At 35.8% G+C, this 20,037-nt stretch overlaps 2 protein-coding genes across 5 annotated transcripts in view; both read right to left on the bottom strand.

Moving 5' to 3' along the window:
* Positions 1–3,852, bottom strand: part of vax2 (ventral anterior homeobox 2) — a 17,505-nt gene extending 13,653 nt beyond the window's left edge. The window contains exon 1 of the mRNA XM_027178262.2: positions 2,580–3,852. Coding sequence (XP_027034063.1) covers positions 2,580–2,820 — 241 coding nt within the window. The 5' untranslated portion in view covers positions 2,821–3,852. The remainder of the gene's footprint in view (positions 1–2,579) is intronic.
* Positions 3,853–8,053: 4,201 nt separating this feature from the next.
* Positions 8,054–19,649, bottom strand: c1h20orf27 (chromosome 1 C20orf27 homolog). 4 transcript variants are annotated; one of them, XM_027178240.2, is made up of 7 exons: positions 19,403–19,630; positions 17,889–17,954; positions 16,403–16,476; positions 15,260–15,399; positions 13,678–13,816; positions 13,156–13,281; positions 8,054–9,216 (listed from the first exon to the last, which is right to left on the bottom strand). In XM_027178240.2, exons 3-7 carry the CDS (start codon positions 16,419–16,421, stop codon positions 9,116–9,118), a joined length of 525 nt encoding a protein of 174 aa, XP_027034041.1. In that variant the 5' UTR covers positions 16,422–16,476; positions 17,889–17,954; positions 19,403–19,630; the 3' UTR covers positions 8,054–9,115. The 4 variants fall into 4 exon arrangements, with proteins under 4 accessions (XP_027034041.1, XP_027034043.1, XP_027034046.1 ...); XM_027178242.2 differs by lacking the exon at positions 17,889–17,954 and having other exon boundaries at positions 8,054–8,680; positions 9,113–9,216; positions 19,403–19,629; XM_027178245.2 differs by having other exon boundaries at positions 19,502–19,613.
* Positions 19,650–20,037: the final 388 nt, after the last annotated feature.

Genomic DNA, 20,037 nt, shown 5'->3' with positions numbered 1-20,037 from the left:
AGAGAGAGAGAGAGAGAGAGAGAGAGAGAGAGAGAGAGAGAGAGAAAGAATGAAAGCATCTGAAAAACAAACCTAAGCCTTTGTGCGTTTTAATTGGAATACGTGTTTTTTGAAAATATAAAATAAAATAAAATAATACTTAATTAACGATATCCTATAAACGACAATGTTATGCTCGGGGGCAGAAGCTTCACCTCTTTTAACTGTTTCCGTGGCAACCACATCAACATACGCATTTACAAGAATTTTGATATTAAGACCGTTTACCGGAACATTCGGCATTTTGTGTTGATGAATGAGATTTTTTTTTTATTCTATTTTGACTAATTCAAAAACCTGAAATGTATCTCCTCCCATCATTAGCACTGGACCTGCTGGCCTTTCTGTGACCCTGGCTCTCACGCGCTCGATTTGCAGCTTTGAGAGAGAGAGAGAGAGAGAGAGAGAGAGAGAGAGAGAGAGAGAGAGAGAGAGAGAGAGAGAGAGAGAGAGAGAGAGACTAGGGATTTTTGCCATAAAGTTTCTTGTTTTTAAAGATCAAAATGACAAAATATATAAGCAGGCATCCAGGCAGACCGTTCAATCACTGCTGCCATTACCGTGTTAATACTCCCATTGCGCATTATACGGGAATTACACTAAACTGTTTTCGCCGATAGCCGCATAATATTAACGAGGCACATTTGGTATCGTTTTAATCTATGATCTTACATTTATAATCCTACATAGTCTCTAAATGCTTATATAGTCTATAGAATTGAGTAGTCATGTCGGAATCTAAGTTGTGCACAGGGGGCACTTGTAACGCTGTGTTAGAACATGCCCTGCTATTAAAAAACCTATACTATTCTGTGCCGTTAGCCATGTAAATTCACACAGTTCCTTTTCGTGGTTTTGTTGAATGCAGCACAAGGAACAGGTAAACAAAACATACAGGAGTGTACCTGCTGCTGTTTTGTCAATGGAATGATACAAATTCATGACGGGCAAGTAAATTAGATAGCTGTTGCATGTGATGCATAGCTGTCATATGACGGATAATAGATTTATCACATTAAAGAAAGAAATGTGAAGGAAGGAATTATCGAGAAGCCCTCTGTTGGTTACTCCCATCATCAGGGAGTTTTCAGAGAAGATCCAGGGGTACTTAGCCTCAAGGTATTTAGACAGTAGTTTTAGACAGCATCTGCCATCTTCTATGGGTTGTGTCCTAAGGTGGTGGGTAAAACAGTAAAAGGATCATGTATGACAAAAATTATTTATAGACAGACATAAGAGAAAAATTAGCGATAATAAGCAAACAAGAAAAACAAACATACGAACAAGCAAACAAAGAACCCTCCTTTGTTTGATGTTCTTGTTTAGAAGCTGAATAGATGATTTATTGACATAATACCAAAATTTATAATATATTTTATTTATTTAAATCAGATTAAATTGTTAGATGGGGAAGCTGTTATAATGTCAAGATACAACATACCTCTCACGTTACAGCAGGGTACGTTCTAACATTTCACTTCTTTTCTTTTCTTTTTACTCATAAAAATCTAAATATTTGCAGCGGACATGTAGAACAATGCTTTAAAACCAAACTACTTTTCATGAAACTACAGAAAATAAAAAGTGTTATGCTGTGCGCATTCATTCATTCATTCATTCATTCATTCATTTTCATTCATTCATCCATTCATTCATTCATTTATTTATTCATTTATTCAATCAGTCAGTCAGTCACTCGTGCACATTCTACGATATATTAACACATATTATAAAATTGTTCAATAAACTAGTATTATATTTATTTAGAAATTCATTGCATATGTGTAGGACAACAGTTGTACGTTACTGCATGTTTGTTCCTGTTAATATGCTTGTAAATGTTTTATAAGTTATTATTAGCTGCGAGCCTTTGTAAACAATCAAGTCATAAAATTCTAGCAGTACTGTGGATACCAGAACAGTAATGTTCGAATGTTCGAATATATTATTATTATCATTATTATTATTGTTATTAAAATAAATGACAAAGAACATCCCGACATTTCACAAGATGTGTTTTTCGTTTAAGATATTATTGGAAACTAGAAAATAGACAGTGAATACAAGAATAATACAAAAGGTGTAAAATAACGATACATTTCATGAAATATAATACATGTAATTTTAGCAGGTATATTGTACCATAGTTAAATACCTTTCAGTTACGGAAAACGAACATATTCGAATGATTTTGTTACTTACATAATTCTCCACTTATTTCTATTTAGAATTGCACCGCTTGTTTCTGTATTTTGTCACTATATACAATTCGAAGTATTTCGTTTTCATTGTGTGAAATGTAGATGTCCACAGTGCGTGGGCTAGTTAAGAATAATCCTACACTATCCTGCATTAATTGCTTAAAAGCTGCTTATCATTTTGTTCGTAACGCACTCTTCCGGCGGTACTATACGTGTGAATTATTGGTAAGATTTATTTTCACATTTGTAATAATTATTTTCACATTTCACATAAATAATGTTTTTTATGTTTACTATGCAGTGCTTTTTACTCCTGTCCCTGTAACACTGACCCCTCACCTCGAACTAAAATCCTGCGGCAGTAGTCAGGGTCCACTCCTAACAGTTTGTCGTGTCCGTCCTCGCTGGAGGAGCTCGGGGTGGACGCGGATGTCCCCGCATGAGCGTCGCCGGAACTGCGGCTTCCCACTTCCGCCAGAGTTTTAGCGTCTCCACCGCCGTCGCGGCGCAACGAATTGGATCCAAAGTGGTTTCGGTTCTCGGTGACTCCATCGCCCATACTCTTAGCTTGGTCAAACATGTATCAGAGGTGCAGTAGTCTTATTCAAGCTTATTTGTCCGATGAATCCTGTTACTTCAGCGTGCACCAAGAAAGCTCGACTTTCGCTCTCCTCCACTACTTGGTATAAAATGGGGGAATCCGTCCCCGAAACACATCCAATCAGATTCCAGTCACGGAAAGACAGGTCCTACCGGATCCGTTAGACATGTTTAGTGTAGGCCAGCCTTCATGGAGTTAATTGTGGAAAAAGAATGAGCGTCATAAGGGAAAGAATGCCCTACGGACACACGAAACGACCCACAGCTATAGGGCAGTATTCAGCCCCCTTAAATGTGCATAGCTCGGTGTATATATACAGAGAGTTTGCTAGGTCATTGACAGAGCCACTGGGAGGTGCTTCACTGCTTTAACCACGGAAGGGTTAAATGAACGGACCATGTGCAAACGGCACTGGTAAATTCCACAAAATACACACACACACATAAAATTGAACTTTTTAGCCCCGGATATCGTCTGTGGCCAGATTAGGTTACCCTATATACCTCTGTTAGTAACAATGTTTTTTTGGTCTCAGCCTAGCTTCTTCGGTGAGGTAAGGGTTTCGACTGGACGTGAATATTTATAATAATTAGTCTCTATATATTTATAGAGCACTAATTTTATTACACAAATAAAAACGACTTGTGAAATTAATTCTAACACTCTTGTAATCACCTAACTGATCGTTTGAAAATATGTGTCAGGATACATTTTTAAATTGATAAAGAATTGCTACGCAACTTCCTGTCTGTTCATGAACTAGCCGTTGATTGGTAAACAAATTGTAGTAGAAGCACGTTTAGGAGGAGAAGGAGGAGTAAACGCGACCGAGATTACTGGTGTTAACGAGAGGGGAAACCCAGATTAAGCGTTTTGTATAATCCTGTCTTTGTGCGATGCTTGTACCAAGATGTTCTGAAAGACTCACAGTTGCATAACAATGTTTTTAAAACTGTTTTAATACGTAGTTGGTTATTTATTTGTTACAGTAATAATATAACCTTTCACCAGTGCTTTATAAATATTAGGCAGTGTCCTATATGGCAGTGATCAGTAAATTTATTTTCACTCACCCGTGTTCCATAATGAGGCTAGAAGTCAATCTGAGTAAAGAAACCGTCTCAAGTGTAATTTTGCAACGGATTTATAACAGAATAATAAAGCTTATATAATTCTCATGGATAGTTTTTAATCCTTTTTGAAGAGAATATAAAAAGCAGTGCTTTCCCTGAAATGAATTTGACAAAATCATAAAAGAAGAAGAAGAAGATATTTTGCCAGACATTTCTGTTATCATTCTTCACCCGCGCCGATTATTGATCTGTATTGTGATATTTTCATTTATAGCTATACCCAAACACAAATATAACAGGAGTACTAAATGAAAAGTTCATACCAATTCACAATTCTAACACCTTTATTCACCATCACAGTCCCATTACAGACCGAGAGCAATGACATAATTACAGTTTTCCCACTTTGCGGGGTGTTTACCACTGAGCTCAGAATTGACTTATTATTCAATTCAGCTGCTGTGCACAAATTAAACTGTGAATGTAATGAATAGACCTGTCAATCAAAAAGCCTTAGAGGACTTCCATCAAAGTGACAACACAGTCAAGAGAGGTCTAATTTGCTTCAACTACTCAAACTGGTTCACAGAGTCAATCACGCAGTCGCGGTCTCTCTATCTATCTCATCACTGAATTGAGCCAACTGACATTTAGTTTATCCAAATCAGTAACTTTATAGTTTATAGGCTGGCGCTTTTTATTTTCTAATTCTTTTTTAGCTACCTGCTAGATGCTTCATGATGTTGCCAGTAAACGCTCCGTCACATTTCTTGTCTAGCTCTCACATGCTATGCACCCACATAGCAATCTCATCCTCATCCAGCACTGAATTAGGCTACGGTTCACAGTTAAAATATGTGTCATGACTAAAACAGGCCAAAAGGTCCAGAATACAAAGGGATATTATTGTAATATTAAATTCGTTTTGATTTGTAAGGACCACTTACATCCCAGTTTCCAGCTGGGAGAAAAACCTTTTATACAAAACCTGAACATCGGCGAATAAAGTAATTTTATTATACCAGTTATTAAAACGAATGAAACTAAATTTAGAAACTAAAATTAAGAAATGCATCTGAAAGGAATACCTTTAGCATTATAGCAGTGCAGCATATATTTCCTGAAAACATCCAGTTAAACTCACATCCAGAGCGCCCTTTCAGAAATACTATTCAGAAGACTTTTATTCTCTTCTAAACAAATGTTATGATAAATGATAAATGAACGATTATTCACAACCGTTCATTGTTGTGCTCTTTGGTTATCACATTTCTGGAAATCAAATACATTAAAACACATCATTCACACCGCAGCGTTTATGTGCATTATGTTACCAAAGGAAAATAACTGAAACTATGAAATAATCATGGCACTGCACTGAAATCTGTTTATAAAGTTTATGAAAAAATTGTGTTCATTGTAAATTTTAATATTTACAAAAATTATTAAAATTTACATTCCGTTATTTAAGCATTGCTTAAAATAAGAATTATCATAGCGTACTTTGCTGTGCACCATCCGCCGGGTATCCACACCACCACCCTCCCCCAAACCCCAATAATTTTATAATGTCCAAAAGTACACCCCTTAAGGACACTCACTTTTGTGTGTATACAATTGTATTGAAAGTGTGTGTGTGTGTGTGTGTGTGTGTGTGTGTGTGTGTGTGTGTGTGTGTGTGTGTGTGTGTGTGTGTGTGTGCGTGTGTGTGAGTGAATGTGTGTGACAGAAGTATTTTTGTTACACAATTTATTTGTGAGGCACTGCTGTCGAGTTAGACTTTGCACATTTTCTTTTTTAGTTTACCATGGTATATTACTGTATTTATTGTCCTAAAAAGACATTCGAAACAAAATGACCAACCATTATATTGCATCTTATAATATCAGGTCTTAAGTCTGTGGATGTCAGTAAATGCAGTGTTCTGCCCGTGCCATTTTTCCCATTCCTTCTGGCTTAATATCAGCTGTGTTATTTCCCCCTGTCTGGGAGTAGTCTAAGACTCTGGCTTGTTGACGTGATCGTGCATGTTTGCTCTTTTTAATCAAACACGTGCTGTTGATAACAAACGTTTATAAGCAAATATGGAAAGCAAATTCATCGAGTAATCAATCTCCGGAGTTGCCCAAAATAAAAAAGTACGTCCCAGAAACGTGGTCAGAGTCTTTGTAAAAAGTCACAGCAATCTTGTTGCTAGGAATTCATAGAGAAGATGCAAATGGGATTTTAGAGGTGTGTAGCTCGAATAACGTTTGTTCATGTGCAAAGTGGGAATTTTTGTATAGACATTAGCGGCCTCTGCCTTTTTGAAGTAGAACTGCAAACTCCATATAAAGAAATTCTTAGTAATGGATCAGTTTACTCGTTACTTTACGAACGCGTTTACATACTACGTAACCTCCGAGGACTGTAGAGGACCGCTCGTAGATTAATGAAAGTTCTTAGGAACGAGAGCACTAAATACTTTACCAATGTTTCAGAAAACTCACCCCAGTATTTGCTAAAGAAAAAAGAATATGGCACTGGAAATATGCCTCTCAATGTGCACAAATCCTGAATCCCTTTTACAGCTGCCTTCAAGAATTCTGTGCGCTTGTGTGACAACTTTTAATAGACATTGTGGCCAAGTGGCTGGTGAGAGCTACTGAGGCCTTTATTATGTCTATACCTGCAGTGTTCCAGATTGCAAAGAATGGGGGCTGATTGACTGTTGATTTTCTCTATCCACCTATTTGCTATTTGCCAGTTATTTACCCAGAACATAAATAGGCCACTTCTCAGGACTTGCATTGAACAGGATATCATAGGAACCTTATACTAACACTAGACTAACAGGCCTTAAAGGCCTGTTGCTATGCAAGAAATGCTTTTGATATTAGATCTAATTTTCCTCAAAGGCCTCTTGCTGTTAAAAAAAATAGCATTACGGCACTTATGGTATTGCTTTGTAAGAAATTTGTGTAGGCTTCATCTGTTTTTAACAGTGAGAGATGTGTTTTATCATTTTCTTTTAGAAGCAAACTATTAATCACTGTTATCTATAAGAATTTAAAATTGAACTGTAAACCAAGGATTTCTTCTCTTGTATTTTCTGTGGTTGGTGTGAAGTCAACAAAGTATCATTAGAACTCTTATAACAAAGGTTTTCAAGGAAACACTTGTAAAACAAGCTCATATGTAATGCATACATTATTCCTTAATATCCGCCAGTTCCAGTCATGCCTTGATGGTCTATGCACAGTATTGCGTTATATCTGCTTATAGGTTCTAGTGAGACCAAAAGTAAAGCCACTGTATTCAAGTTTCAACGTTTGTGTCATTACCTACTTACACCTCAATATTTCTTCGAGACTTCTCCTGAGTGTTCTGTAGTCTATGTACATATAGCAGAAATCACCTAAAGTATATTTTTTTAAATCCTTTACTTGACTTTGAATTCCACATTTTATTTAAACCTGTTCATTGAAAAGAATTTAATTTGGAATTAATTTATATTTCATCAAATTTATTTGAATTTGTATGAAATCAGCTATTTCTAAAATGTACACATATCTATGCTCTAGTTAAACCATGTAACTTCCTCAAAGTGAAGAGTTAATAACACCACACAGTGTGCATTACTTAAGAATTGCACAGTATATATGCAAAGCTACACAACCCCATTTAAAAATGTCAATCAATAAATATAATCAATCAAAATAAATAAATAAAGTAAGTGAATGATATTTTAAAACTTTAAGAGTGAAATGACTCGAAAACCTAGTTTCACACAAGCACCCCAAAACTAATATTTTGTTCGAAGCACTTTTAAATTAATACACCACTCAGTGTTTGGGGTATCTTGGCATGTCTTGAAATAACCTTCTAAATCCATAAAATTGCAAGGGCATTTCGTGTGCATAAACCACTACAAATAAACCTACAGATTTACAGTTGGATATAAGTATGGGCTTTACTTAACACTTTTTTTTGTTTGTTTCTTCATTTAGAGTCTTATATAAAATAGTTAAACTTCTTTGAGAGCCCAAAGATGCAAACTGCCCTTTACTGGGCATCCAAAAATATTCTTCAAAAGGCCTGAACCAGTGTATAGCGACTATTTTTCTCTATTTGAAATATAACGAATAACAGCAGCCATCTTTCAATGAACTTGTGTTGTATTTATATCAAACCAGATGATTTTACATTCAAATTTCTTTAACATACAAACACTCAACGTCACATACAATCTTTGAAAAATCATGTTGCACAAATTACATGCATTCACAATCAAGAACCTCTAACAACCATTAAAGTAGAGATACTAACAAGAAAATGTCACATTACTATGCATAAGTAAGGCCTCTGACATTCTGCATTAATTTGAGACAATACAGTTACTGGGCCTTATGGAAAATTCAAAATAAAATAAAACATGACTCAGGCACTGAGGTTTATTTAAATTTATATAAACCATTAACTTTATATAAGAAAAGAATAATACATTTTATGTAATGAATAAGCCCTTGATGTGTACCATGTGAGACATGAGGAAATATGACAATCCATGGCTTATATTTCTACAACAGTAAAATGACAATGTTCATCAATGCCTAAGAAAAGGCGAATACAGTATATGTTTACCGTTTTTGTGAGATCAACCAGTTCTCAATTTATGTACTGGTTTTCTATAATGTAAAGAGTAACTTGTTTGTAGTCTGTACCAACTGTCATAAGTTATAGTGGGAAAAAATACATACAAAAATACAATTACCTTGCCCCATCCCCTGAAAGAAAGAAAAAAAATTATGAATGGACAAATGAAAACACACACACACACACACAAACACACAAAGTGCAAAAGTACAAGGGACATCCAAAGTGCTGCTCTAAGGTAAAGAAGCAATAAAACATTTCTACATAAAACACTTTGTGTACTGTATGCTTTGTGTACAGGAAAAGGGGCTGGCAAGTTTTACTGAGAATCTTGGAGAACCTACTGCAGTTCTTCTGGAGACTATGACTTTTTTGCATGCTTGCAGCTGCAGGTTTTTGTCTGAAAAGTGTTCAGTAATATAAGATGATGCTTTCTTTAATGACAAACTTTAGAATGCCCAAAACGTTTGTACAATACCATGAATACAATGTGTGTGTGTGTGTGTGTTTGTTTATTCAAACAAATACACTATCAGTATGAATATCTGAAAAGAATAGTTCACCACTTAGTCGAATCCTTGCCAATCACTTTGTTCTGAGTCATACTCAAGCTCAGCTCCAACACACCGTACCCCTTCTAACAACATCGGTGTCCCATGATGTCGATCTGAGAAAAAAGACAAGGTATAAGATTGTGTTTAAATGAGCACCTCTCATTCTCTTCAAGACCAAAGTGTGCACAGTAACATCTTCATGGCATACAATTAGAGATGACTTGGATACTTTAATTTTATTATAAATACATGGCTTGGTAAGAGCAATTTTTTTTTTTTTTTTTTCTGTCACTATATTTTATTCTGATAATTAATGGTAGTTTCACAAACATTAAGATTATATCCAAAATCATTTAAACAGTTAAAAGGATTTAAATACCCAGGTATAAGGGTAATACAGAGAAAATAATGTAAAGATATTAAAAAGAATAGATGCATAGGGCAATTCAAAATATGAGAAAATGACATTTCATCAGACACACAAATCATTTTGTGCCTTGACACAAGATAGATCCGGGTCTTATTTATAAAACTGTGCATAGGATCCCTACTAAAAGTTTACGTATGCCCAAAAGCCAAAAATGGCGTACGGCAAAAAAATTTCCGCTTTATAAAACCGTGCGTACGCACACCTGTACGCAATGTTCCCTTTATAAATCACATATCACCCGCAGATGTGCGTACATGAACCAGCCTCAAATCCTGCCCTGTACACGCCCATTTTTAACCATAAATAGTCAATGCAAATCACTGCGCGAGCACGAGAGTGGACTTCGTTATAATGAGTTTCCTCTGCGCTCTGCGTGTTTAAAAATGGGGTGAGGAGCCAGAGTCTCAGGGGTAGGCACTGTCACCTGCAGGTTATAATTATATTAAAAGCAACATTGTTATAATTATATTAAAAACAAAATTTTTACATTTTCTACTTTTTAATATTGTTAAACTCACCAAGAAGCCAGCCATCACGTAGCTACTGCGCCTGCATTTAGACTTTTCCCTACACTGTTATGTGTCTAGATAAAGGAATCATGTGTTGAACCAGGCCAGCGTGCCACAATGTTTGTGAGGGTCATGTTGGAGTCACATATGATTTGCACATTAATAAAATGCACATGCTTCCTATTAACATAAGCAAATTAATTTTCAGATGGTGCCCTTATAGCAACATGAGCGCAGTCAATTGCGCCAATTACATTTGGGAAACCAGACATTGCTGCAAAATTGCATTTTAATTTCGGCCTGTTCTCACACAGTGTAGGGGAACCTGATGTATCGACTACCCATATTAAGTATACCATTCAAAACGACAGATATTATGGCACTCAGGGACGGCTATGATATACCAGTCCTAGAGGGTGAGATGATAGATTTCAATAGAATTATTTCAAACACAAAAAGGTCTTAGACACAAAGTTGAGGATTACTTATAGTTTTTTTTATATAAATAATTTACCAGTCTGCCAATTCCCGCTGGAAAAAGCCGGTTGCCAAGAACCCCAGAGTGGTGAGGACTTGTATTTAGACTGGGATGGCATGGTTCCAGCGTGTTGCCCTCTCTAATACTGGACCCAATTCAACACATAGATCTAAGAGCACAGCTCTAGGGAATCTAAATCAGCTTATTAGCCAGTCATCATAATGGACCAGGAAATCATCATGGTCCCTGAAAACTCGTTCTCTCCTTATTCTGCCATTGGCGTAATCCTCCAACAGTGCCAGCAGTGTCATCATGAAGCATTACATACCCGGGTCACCGGAGGATTTATATGTTTCTAGCAATTAGACTGATCGTTAACACTTTGACAAAATCACAGAATTAATTTGTGGGCAAAAATGTAAGAAGGAAATGTTATAGTGAACACATGCTTCTTCATGACGGTTTTATAATGAACACCATAATATTTAGGACCGATGATGAGTAGCGATTGTGCTTCATGACTGTATTTGCAGACTTTGACATTTTATGATATATGTGCATTAAGGAAAATATTTAGTTTTCACACTGTGTTCTGCAGTTCTCTAATAAAAGGGTATTTCATGCTATTCTGTATCACATGTAGTCGCGCCCATGGGCGTAAATTTCATTTAACAGTAGTGGGGACAATAAATATAAAATTTCTCATGAGCAATTTTTGAAGTAGGACACAAATAATACAGTCAAATTGTACATATAAAGACATGTAGCGAAAAACAAAGTTTTTTAGTTACAGTGCACTATGCAACAAGCTACTGTAAACAAGCTAACGTTAACTAGATTAACTAGATTTAATTGCTAATATAGCAGATTCATGGAAAATTATCGGTAATAAGCATTTTTGCCGCAACTAATTTATGAATGAATCTGCATCAACTACATTAAAGAGAATCGCTTTATTTAAAGTGAATAAAATCCCCTACTTAATGGAGTTGAACATTAATTGAGCCGCAGCCACACACCTGACTCGTGTGTGCAGAATAGATGAGATGTACTGGGAAAGCAGGCAGTGGGTCAAACCACTGTGAGGAAGGGGAGGGGGGAACTCAACTGTTTCTAAATGCATTTTTTGTGGGGGTTTTTTCTACTTACACAATTATTTAGGTATACATACATATATTTTTCACAATAGAGAGGGCGATATTTAAAAAAAAAAATGGATGGGGGGGGGGGGGGTTACGCCCATGGTCGCGCCATCTCCTCCTGTGCTCTCGTTGTGGACAATGTGACTGTAAGGCAGCGCTGAGTATTCATTCATTCATTCATCTTCTACCGCTTATCCAAACTACTCGGGTCAGAGGGAGCCTGTGCCTATCCTCAGGCGTCATTGGGCATGAAGGCAGTATACACCCCGGATGGAGTAGTGCTTATTATTATTATTATTATTATATTTTTAATACATTTTGAATTACGTTTGGATTTTACTAGATGTATATAGCCTAAAACAATCGGCACAAATAACACTGCTGGATTTGATCTTCATGATAATGTGGAAATATCGTATGAAATGGAGTGAAAATTAAACGTCATTGATTCTAATAATCGTTCTTCTCACATAAATTTTCTACAATCTAACAAGTTCACGACCTCACCATCTGTGTCGCCAATTCCCTTTGTTTCCAGAATGTGCGTACGTACGTTTCAAAGTTTGCTTAAAGGTGTGCACATTCTCCTGTCAAGTTTGGTTTTTATAGATCACAAACTTTGCGTGAAAACTGGCACGTTTCCAGCCCCATTTTGTGCGTACGCATGCTTTATAAATGAGACCCCTGGTCTGTGTTACCTTTGAGGCATTTCTAGCTGCGTTTTTAAAAGTTGACCAGCAGGGTGCAGCAGATACCAATTAAAGCAAATGAAAATTATAATTCTAGTCTTTCCATTGTTTAAAAATTATGTTTATGGTTTAAAAGCCAAACGTGCTTTCAGATAATATGTTATACAAGGTGTTAAAATGGACATGTTACATTACAGAACAGTCTTCTCCCAAATGTCAGCAAGACAAAGAAATTGATAGTGAACAGTGATAGTTGATAGTGACTTTTTTCCTGCACTAAATACTGCACACAAATTACACACATGCAGTTTCTTCATAACAGTAATATCACTATAATTCATCATTGTATTCATATGCTGCATTTTTGTCTATTTATTTTCCTCTGATAAAATGTACAGATAAACGCATTTTATTTCTTTTTATGTTATTATCTGCATAGTTCATTCCATTTTTTATTGATATTATTTTATTTTATTTCATTTTTTTAAATCTCGTTTTCTGACACTATTCTATTTTTATAATGCGGACAGTCGTAAAAAGCATTTCATTGCATGTCATACTGTGTACGATTATGTATGTGACCAATAAAATTTTAACATGACTATTTTAACATCTAATTTAGTGCTCATGGAAAATAAATGTAATATGTTTGCTTTATAGGTTATTTAGAAAAACAGAAAACATGTATTTAACCCCACATGTTAAATGCTGAGGCTTAAAAACAGGTGTGCTCACTTTCTTGGTAAATACTCAGAAACAGTGTTTTTGGTGAGGCTGGCTATGCTCAATTAGAAGATAACTTACCCATAACACGGGCATGAACTTTCACCTTCAGACACACATCCTCTTTGGTTTCACTGACTATTAGCATCTCCTCACACAGCACCCCCTCCTTGTGAGCCACATATTCACAAGTCACTTTTAAACCTCCTAAAAAGAGACAGGAAATAATGCTATATCTGATGGCATAATGTAATGTGGGAATGAATTAGGAGTGGTATAAGAAATATTATTAAAATTTGAAAGCTTTAATAAAAAATCTGTGGTATGATGAAACTAAATTTAAGCCACAGAATGATGTTTGTCATAAGCAAAATAAAATTTTCCAGAAAATTACAAAACATGATTTTGAACTGCTGAAATGTTTTGTGCTTTGCTTATGTAAGTCACAGTGTGATTTACATCAAGCACAGAACAAAGCTCATTGAGGTTGCATTTAATTGTAACCACCCCCAATTGGCCAGTGACCAGTTTCTTAATATAGAAGACCCCATCTGAGAGAAATACATGAGAGAAAAAAATCTTAAATACATTGTGGGAGCATACCACAAGGAGCAGAAGTAAGATCTTTTATCTGAAGGTATGGGTTGGGCACAGGAGCTGGACACATATCTTTCCCAAGTCCTGGGAGTTCTGGAAGTGTGAAGACAATTTCATACCTGTGTTGAGTCTTCAAGAAGCCCACCTGAAAAGAATGCACAAGGGTTACCAACCTTGGAACAGTGAATCGTTTTCAATCTCTCATTACAGTATCTGTGGTCAAACACATAGAATTTCACTAGTCAACAGACTGATAAAACAATAAACTCTGTGTTGGCCATTGTATGCAGAGGGGATTCTTTAAAAAAGCAGGCAGGAAGAAAGATACAAATGTTTATGACTTCTTTAAAGAAGAGTGTTCCAAACAGAGAAGGCAACTGTTTTAATTATGTACATAGATATGACGCCACGGTCACTGTCTCTATGCAAGCAGCTGAGAAAATGTAGTAGCATTTATGTGACAGCCACAATAAAAGCAACAACAAAAAAACAATATAAAATAAGAGACATTGTGTGTCAGAGTATGGGTATGCGTGTCCAATATGAAATGTGCCAATGAGTAGACAGAGTGATGTATGTAAATTATTAAAGAATAAGACAACAACTTTCTATTACACAAAAAAAGCTATTATTCTCTCTGAACAAAACACAAAACACTTCAGGCTATTTGTGGAGTTCATCTGAAACAACAGTGGCATTGAATCTCTATTCATAGTTTCCAGCAAACACAAAGCACTCCTTCAAAAACAGTGGAGTGGTGTGGTGTTGCCAAAGGCAAGATATCACAGAACTACCAGAATTTTGTTTGCATACGAGATAAATAGTGCACATATGGCATACTCAGTTATATCAGTGAAAATAATTGGGTTAAGGTAGAAAAGTGAGTGAACAGTAGGGATCAAATAAACAAGCAAAGAGTCTGTAGAGATAATAGGTTAATACTTTCCTATAAAGATCTGACTTCCAAAACAAACATATGAGCTAGAAGATAAAATCATGTTTTAGCAGTAATCCAGCTGTATGTTACAAATTAGATTACCTGGAAAACATAACCTACTCTAAGCCATTATAAATCTCAAAACCACTCAAAGCCACCATGACTGTCTGACTCCTTTAACCCAAGTGAATTACTGTTAGTCCAAGAGGTGTAGTTATAAAATTATTTAGTTTAAATAAGTTGGTTCTAATTCACACATACAATAGTTAACTACTATTTTTGTAACTTAACAAATACAATGTGAGGTTAATCATATTGCAATCTAAATTAAATAAGCTTAGTCATACATGCTTAATGAAACCAGCCTGGTGTCACTTGCAACAGGCTAACAAACTAGTCCTATCAAAGTACAAAAACTACTACTAGAAAGTAGCAAGTTACTTTCCTTTATCATCAGGAACCCTTGAATTTGAAATGAAATTTTAAAAGCCTTGTTTGTTAAGTATGAAAGTCATAAAACCATATTCCACTGTTCTATCATACACTGATTCATTTCTCAGTAATAATGTATATCTGAGAGTCACCAGTGCAGAAGCTGAGTCATACATGCATATATGTATGTAAATGAAAACCACTGCCCCAAAAACTCACCTTAACCAAGAAGTTCCCATCAGACTCAGGAATCACCATGACAACAGAATCATGTAGCTTCTCATCAAAGTGCACGTGGGAGTGAGCAGCAGAATCAGCATTGGCTTCAGCAAAGCGAATGCCTCCCACCTTAGAGGAAGCTGCAGTAACACATGCATACATTAACACATAAAAATATATACACAGGAAGTCTGTTTTCCACAATCTCCTAGATTCCTATGAAGTGTTTAATGCTAAGAGAAAGAGAGAGAGAGATGAATTTTGTATACATAATACATATATATATTAAAAATCTGTACATGTGGCTGCTAAGACAATCTCAGTTCAGACCCAAACACCAGCAGGAGGCCAGTTCTTAATTCTCCAATAATTCTCCAAGTTGTACTCCATGGCAGTAATCCGAAGGTGCACTCGAAGCCTATTATTTGCTATTTACATGTAACTGTTTTAGCCTACCACATCACAAATGATTTTTTTATTCCCAATATGAGTTTGTTTTATGTATAACAAGCCAGAGAGCATGACATCAGAATGTTACAGACATATACATTATAATGAAGAAAAAACCCAGCTAGAACTATGATCTTCTTTGCAATTTCTAATTATAGAGACAACATAATAGATGATGTTCAACACAATAAAGAGTATTAGTATTACTATTAGTACACATTATTAGTCTCTAATGTTCACTGAGAGACAAGTCAAACCGAAATATGTTAACGACAGCAATAAATTAGGCAGTGTTAAATTATTTGTACACTGCATACACTGTCAACCACATTTAATGTCTCTCCATTCTATTTGTAGAAAGGCATACACTGTCAATCACATAGGCCATCCAAGGACAGATTCCTTGGATTCAATTACAACTCTATTTGTGAGCTACTGTATTTATTTAAACAAAAGTAGCTTGCCCTAAATTGGACACAAGGTGATTTTTCTAAATCTTTAATCATATTAATGTGTTTAATTAATGTATTTAGCTACTAGTTTATTTTATAAAACATAGATTGACATCCTTATACTTTAGCAAGGCTGTATGCTAAAGTGTTACCTAAAGTAATATTTTAGGAATTTTTTTTTTTTTACACCAGACTCACCGATAGAGAAGAGTTAACAGAAGGAAAAAGAGAACACACCCACCTTTTTTGGCAGTTGCCATGTGCGTCTTTGTTAAGAGACTCAATCACAGTGTCATGATGAAGTCCCAACAAACCCTGTGAGTAAAATGGAAAAGGGTGAATAAATTAAAGCAGCAAAAAAAAGAAATGTCTGACTAAAGCATAAGGAAATTATGCTCTCATGGCAGAGAAAACCAAAAGTCCAAATAACGTATTGGTTACACAATGCTTAATCTGATTTAAATACATAAATTTTCTTTCCTCTAATTTCAAGTCTCTGCTGAAAATATTAGTGAGCCAGGATAAATAAATACTGTATTGTAATGCATAACTAGGTGGTTGTCTGTTTATCTTCAATAACTAGTCTAGAGTTAGTCCAAAATGCAGCTGCCAGAGTTCTTACCAGGTCAAGAAAATATGATCATATAACCCCAATTTTATCATCTCTACACTGGCTAAGTTAAGTTTAGAATTGATTACGAACTGCTGCTACTTACAAATAAATCTCTAAATGGTTTAGCTCCCATGTATCTAACCAGTCTTCTAACATGCAACAATCCTTCATGCTCCTTGCGATGACAAAACTCAGTACTACTGGCAGTTTCCAGAATATGTCTACTAAAAGAAGTACATATAAAACATCCTAAAGATTTAGCTCCCAAACCTTAAAATAGCCTTCTTGACAATGTTCAGGGCTCATATTTACCCTCCCACTCTCCCAATTTAAATGTAGATTAAAGACATATCTCTTTAGTTAGGCATACACATAATACGTTCCATATCTGTGTGCTCCAGAACATCTGATCAACTGCACATTATCATCTAGTGCTTGCTAATATTATGACCAGCAGCTATTCTAATTCCTCTCCAATTGCTTCTCTTTTTCTACCCATCCTGAGGCATCCAGAGATTGTACTGTACCAGCTCGAGTTGTGTTCCGGGTCAAAAAGATTTTGAACCTTCATTGAGAAAAGGCCAACCCTGTGAGGACCCTGTGGCATCTAGAGATGTACCAGCTCCAGTTGGATTACGCTTCATGAGGATTTCAGACAGTCAAAGAGGAGATTCTATCTACATGTGGTCTTTGAGGACAACAACCTCTGAATCAATAAACAATTTTCTGACTGTATATTTATAATCCCAACCTCTAGTGTCACCCAAATGCGGATAGGTTCCCTTTTAGTCTGGTTCGACTCAAGGTTTCTAACTCTTCCATCTAAATGAGATTTTCCTTGCCATAGTCAACTTATGCTTGCTCATTGCATTTACATTTACAGCATTTGGCAGATGCCCGTATCCAGAGCGACGTACATAAGTGCTTAAATCTCTATCATTGGATATGTTCATTGGGGATAAATACAAACACATAGTAATATTTGTATAATATTAAACTTTTTTATTATGTTTCTTATATTCTCTAAAGCTACTTTGAGACAATGTCCATTATACAAATAAATTTTGAATTCGATTGAAAACATACCATTAATTTATGCCTAGCCTGCACTCACCATGGACTGCTTTGATATTTCATTACTTTACACAGCTGTACTGGACATCACAGCAAAACAGACACCCTACAAGTATACAGATAAAACATATTACTTTAAGGTGATTAGATTAGACCAGGAGGTGGTGGTACTAAAGACTTTCGATGTAATGGGCAAAATTTTCCTGTAATGGGTAAAAAAAAAAAAAAAAAAAAAAAAAACAGAACTGGAGGTCATGTTGAACATGTTTTCTTTCATATTGTGACCATGTGGTCTGGAAAAAAAAAACCTTGGGCATAGAGATATGGGAATCATATATACATATATAAAACAAATAAATAACCTTCACTGTGACAATTGTTCGGCTCTTTACTGGTCTGCAACCTGCCTATAACTATATAAGTACAAGTTAAAAACCTGCCCTCCCGACCTTCAAACTGAGTTTTATCAGTTATTATATCCTCTTTTGTTAGAAAATCAACTCACAGAGCTGCTGGCTAATTTATGGAGATAACCATATAGTAGATGGACACATACACACAATCCTGCATGCATAATCTGGCACAAACCTTTATACACGACTATTATCATGCTAAGTGTTTGTTTCTGTTTACAATATAATACTGATATTTGAGAACTGACTGATATACAAATGTTTTTTACTTTTAAATTATTGAAGAAACTGTTTGGCACTGATGTAGGAAAAATCCTAATCAAGCCACAGGACAAAAATGAAATGGCATAACATGAAATGCAATCATGAATTAAACCAGAAAAAACGTCAGAGAACATTTTAAATATAGCAGATTTCTAATACAGGATAATCTACAGGATTTCTAATAGTCTTTGAGGAAGTTCATGAAAACTGACTAGGCCATGACAAAAAAAAAATAAGGAAGTAAGTCAACATAGTGACTTTAAAATACACTTCAATTCTTCATCGCTTATTATGCCTGAAACACTGAGATTATGTACATATTACCTTTTACAAACTTTACTTAATAAACAATTTACATTTGTTAAGCCTAGTTTATTTCTTTTCTTTTTGTCAACAATATTGCGCGGTTAAAATCAGTTTAAAACTACGTATAAACAGGCATCCTAATGGGTACGACGGATAGTAGTACTAGTCAAAACAAGACTTAGAACAAATTTAAAAGGAACAATACATGGATAAAAACAGTAAAACCTTTAGAAGTAAGTGACATGTAAATACAGATCAAAAACCTGGGGTCCGACGACCACACACACAAGCGCGCACACACACAGAAACAAACACAAAGAAGGAGAAACACCACTGCCAGAAAAACAAATATACAAGTAAGAACTTGTTTCAGCTTCCTGATGAACCTGCAACACACTTGCATCCGCCTAAACTTAAAATACTTAGAAAGGAGGAATCGAGAAAACATGGCTGATTTTGTCTGTAACTTTAGCACGATTCATATTTTACATATTATTATGGTAAACACTATATCCATAAACTTGTTAACTTGCAGGATAATGTGTTAAACACGTCATGTTCAATTACAAACCTGTGGTTGTGTCGAAAAAGCTACGTAAATATTCTCCAGCAGAAGATAGCTGTATGTTACTGCTAAATTGCAAAAAAAATGAATGTCGGAATTAAATACCTGCAATAAAAATGATACAGTAGTGAAATCTAGAGAAATAATTGGCGACTACTCCGATTAATAGCACGACACTGGAGAGAAGAGGAAAGGGCTGTGTATTTTCGGAAACGCTGCTGCTACAAATCCCGCCTTCCGGTCAAGGTTTGGCTGGAATCAATCCATAGGCCTAATAGACAAATGTGCAAACCAATAGGGTGACAGGGAGGCGGGACAATACCAATTCTCGGGTGGGAAACGAAGATCAGTACGATAGCCATAGCAATCACGAAAATCTGCCAGAAATGTCCATGAAATTCCACCATTTCAGGTTTCAAACTCTTTGACTTCTAAAAATTCTACACACAAGCTGTCCTGCCACAATCGCTTCTTTATATTTGGTTCTTAGCGTTGGCGCAGACAAAATGGCTTAAGAAGAGGTGGTAAAAAAAAAAAGTGTACCACACTCAGTGCAACAGAGACCGTCATGTGAAGGGCGTGGTGTTTTTAACGGGTGTCTTGGGAAAATAATGGGCGTTTTTTTGCTCTTAGACTGCACC

Source organism: Tachysurus fulvidraco, chromosome 1 (genome assembly GCF_022655615.1).
Source record: "Tachysurus fulvidraco isolate hzauxx_2018 chromosome 1, HZAU_PFXX_2.0, whole genome shotgun sequence".
Lineage (NCBI taxonomy): Eukaryota > Metazoa > Chordata > Actinopteri > Siluriformes > Bagridae > Tachysurus > Tachysurus fulvidraco.
The sequence above is the reverse complement of the archived record's forward strand: the minus strand, read 5'-3'. Positions and strand labels throughout refer to the sequence as shown.

Bases quoted from the DNA above. Each gene is read 5' to 3' on its own strand.
- c1h20orf27 (XM_027178244.2), bottom strand. The intron at 13,282-13,677 runs GTATGCTCCCAC...GTCTCTTTTTAG, and splicing joins TCTTACTTCTGCTCCTTGTG to GAGGTTTAAAAGTGACTTGT. The intron at 9,217-13,155 runs GTAAGTTATCTT...CTTTTTTCTCAG, and splicing joins AGTTCATGCCCGTGTTATGG to ATCGACATCATGGGACACCG.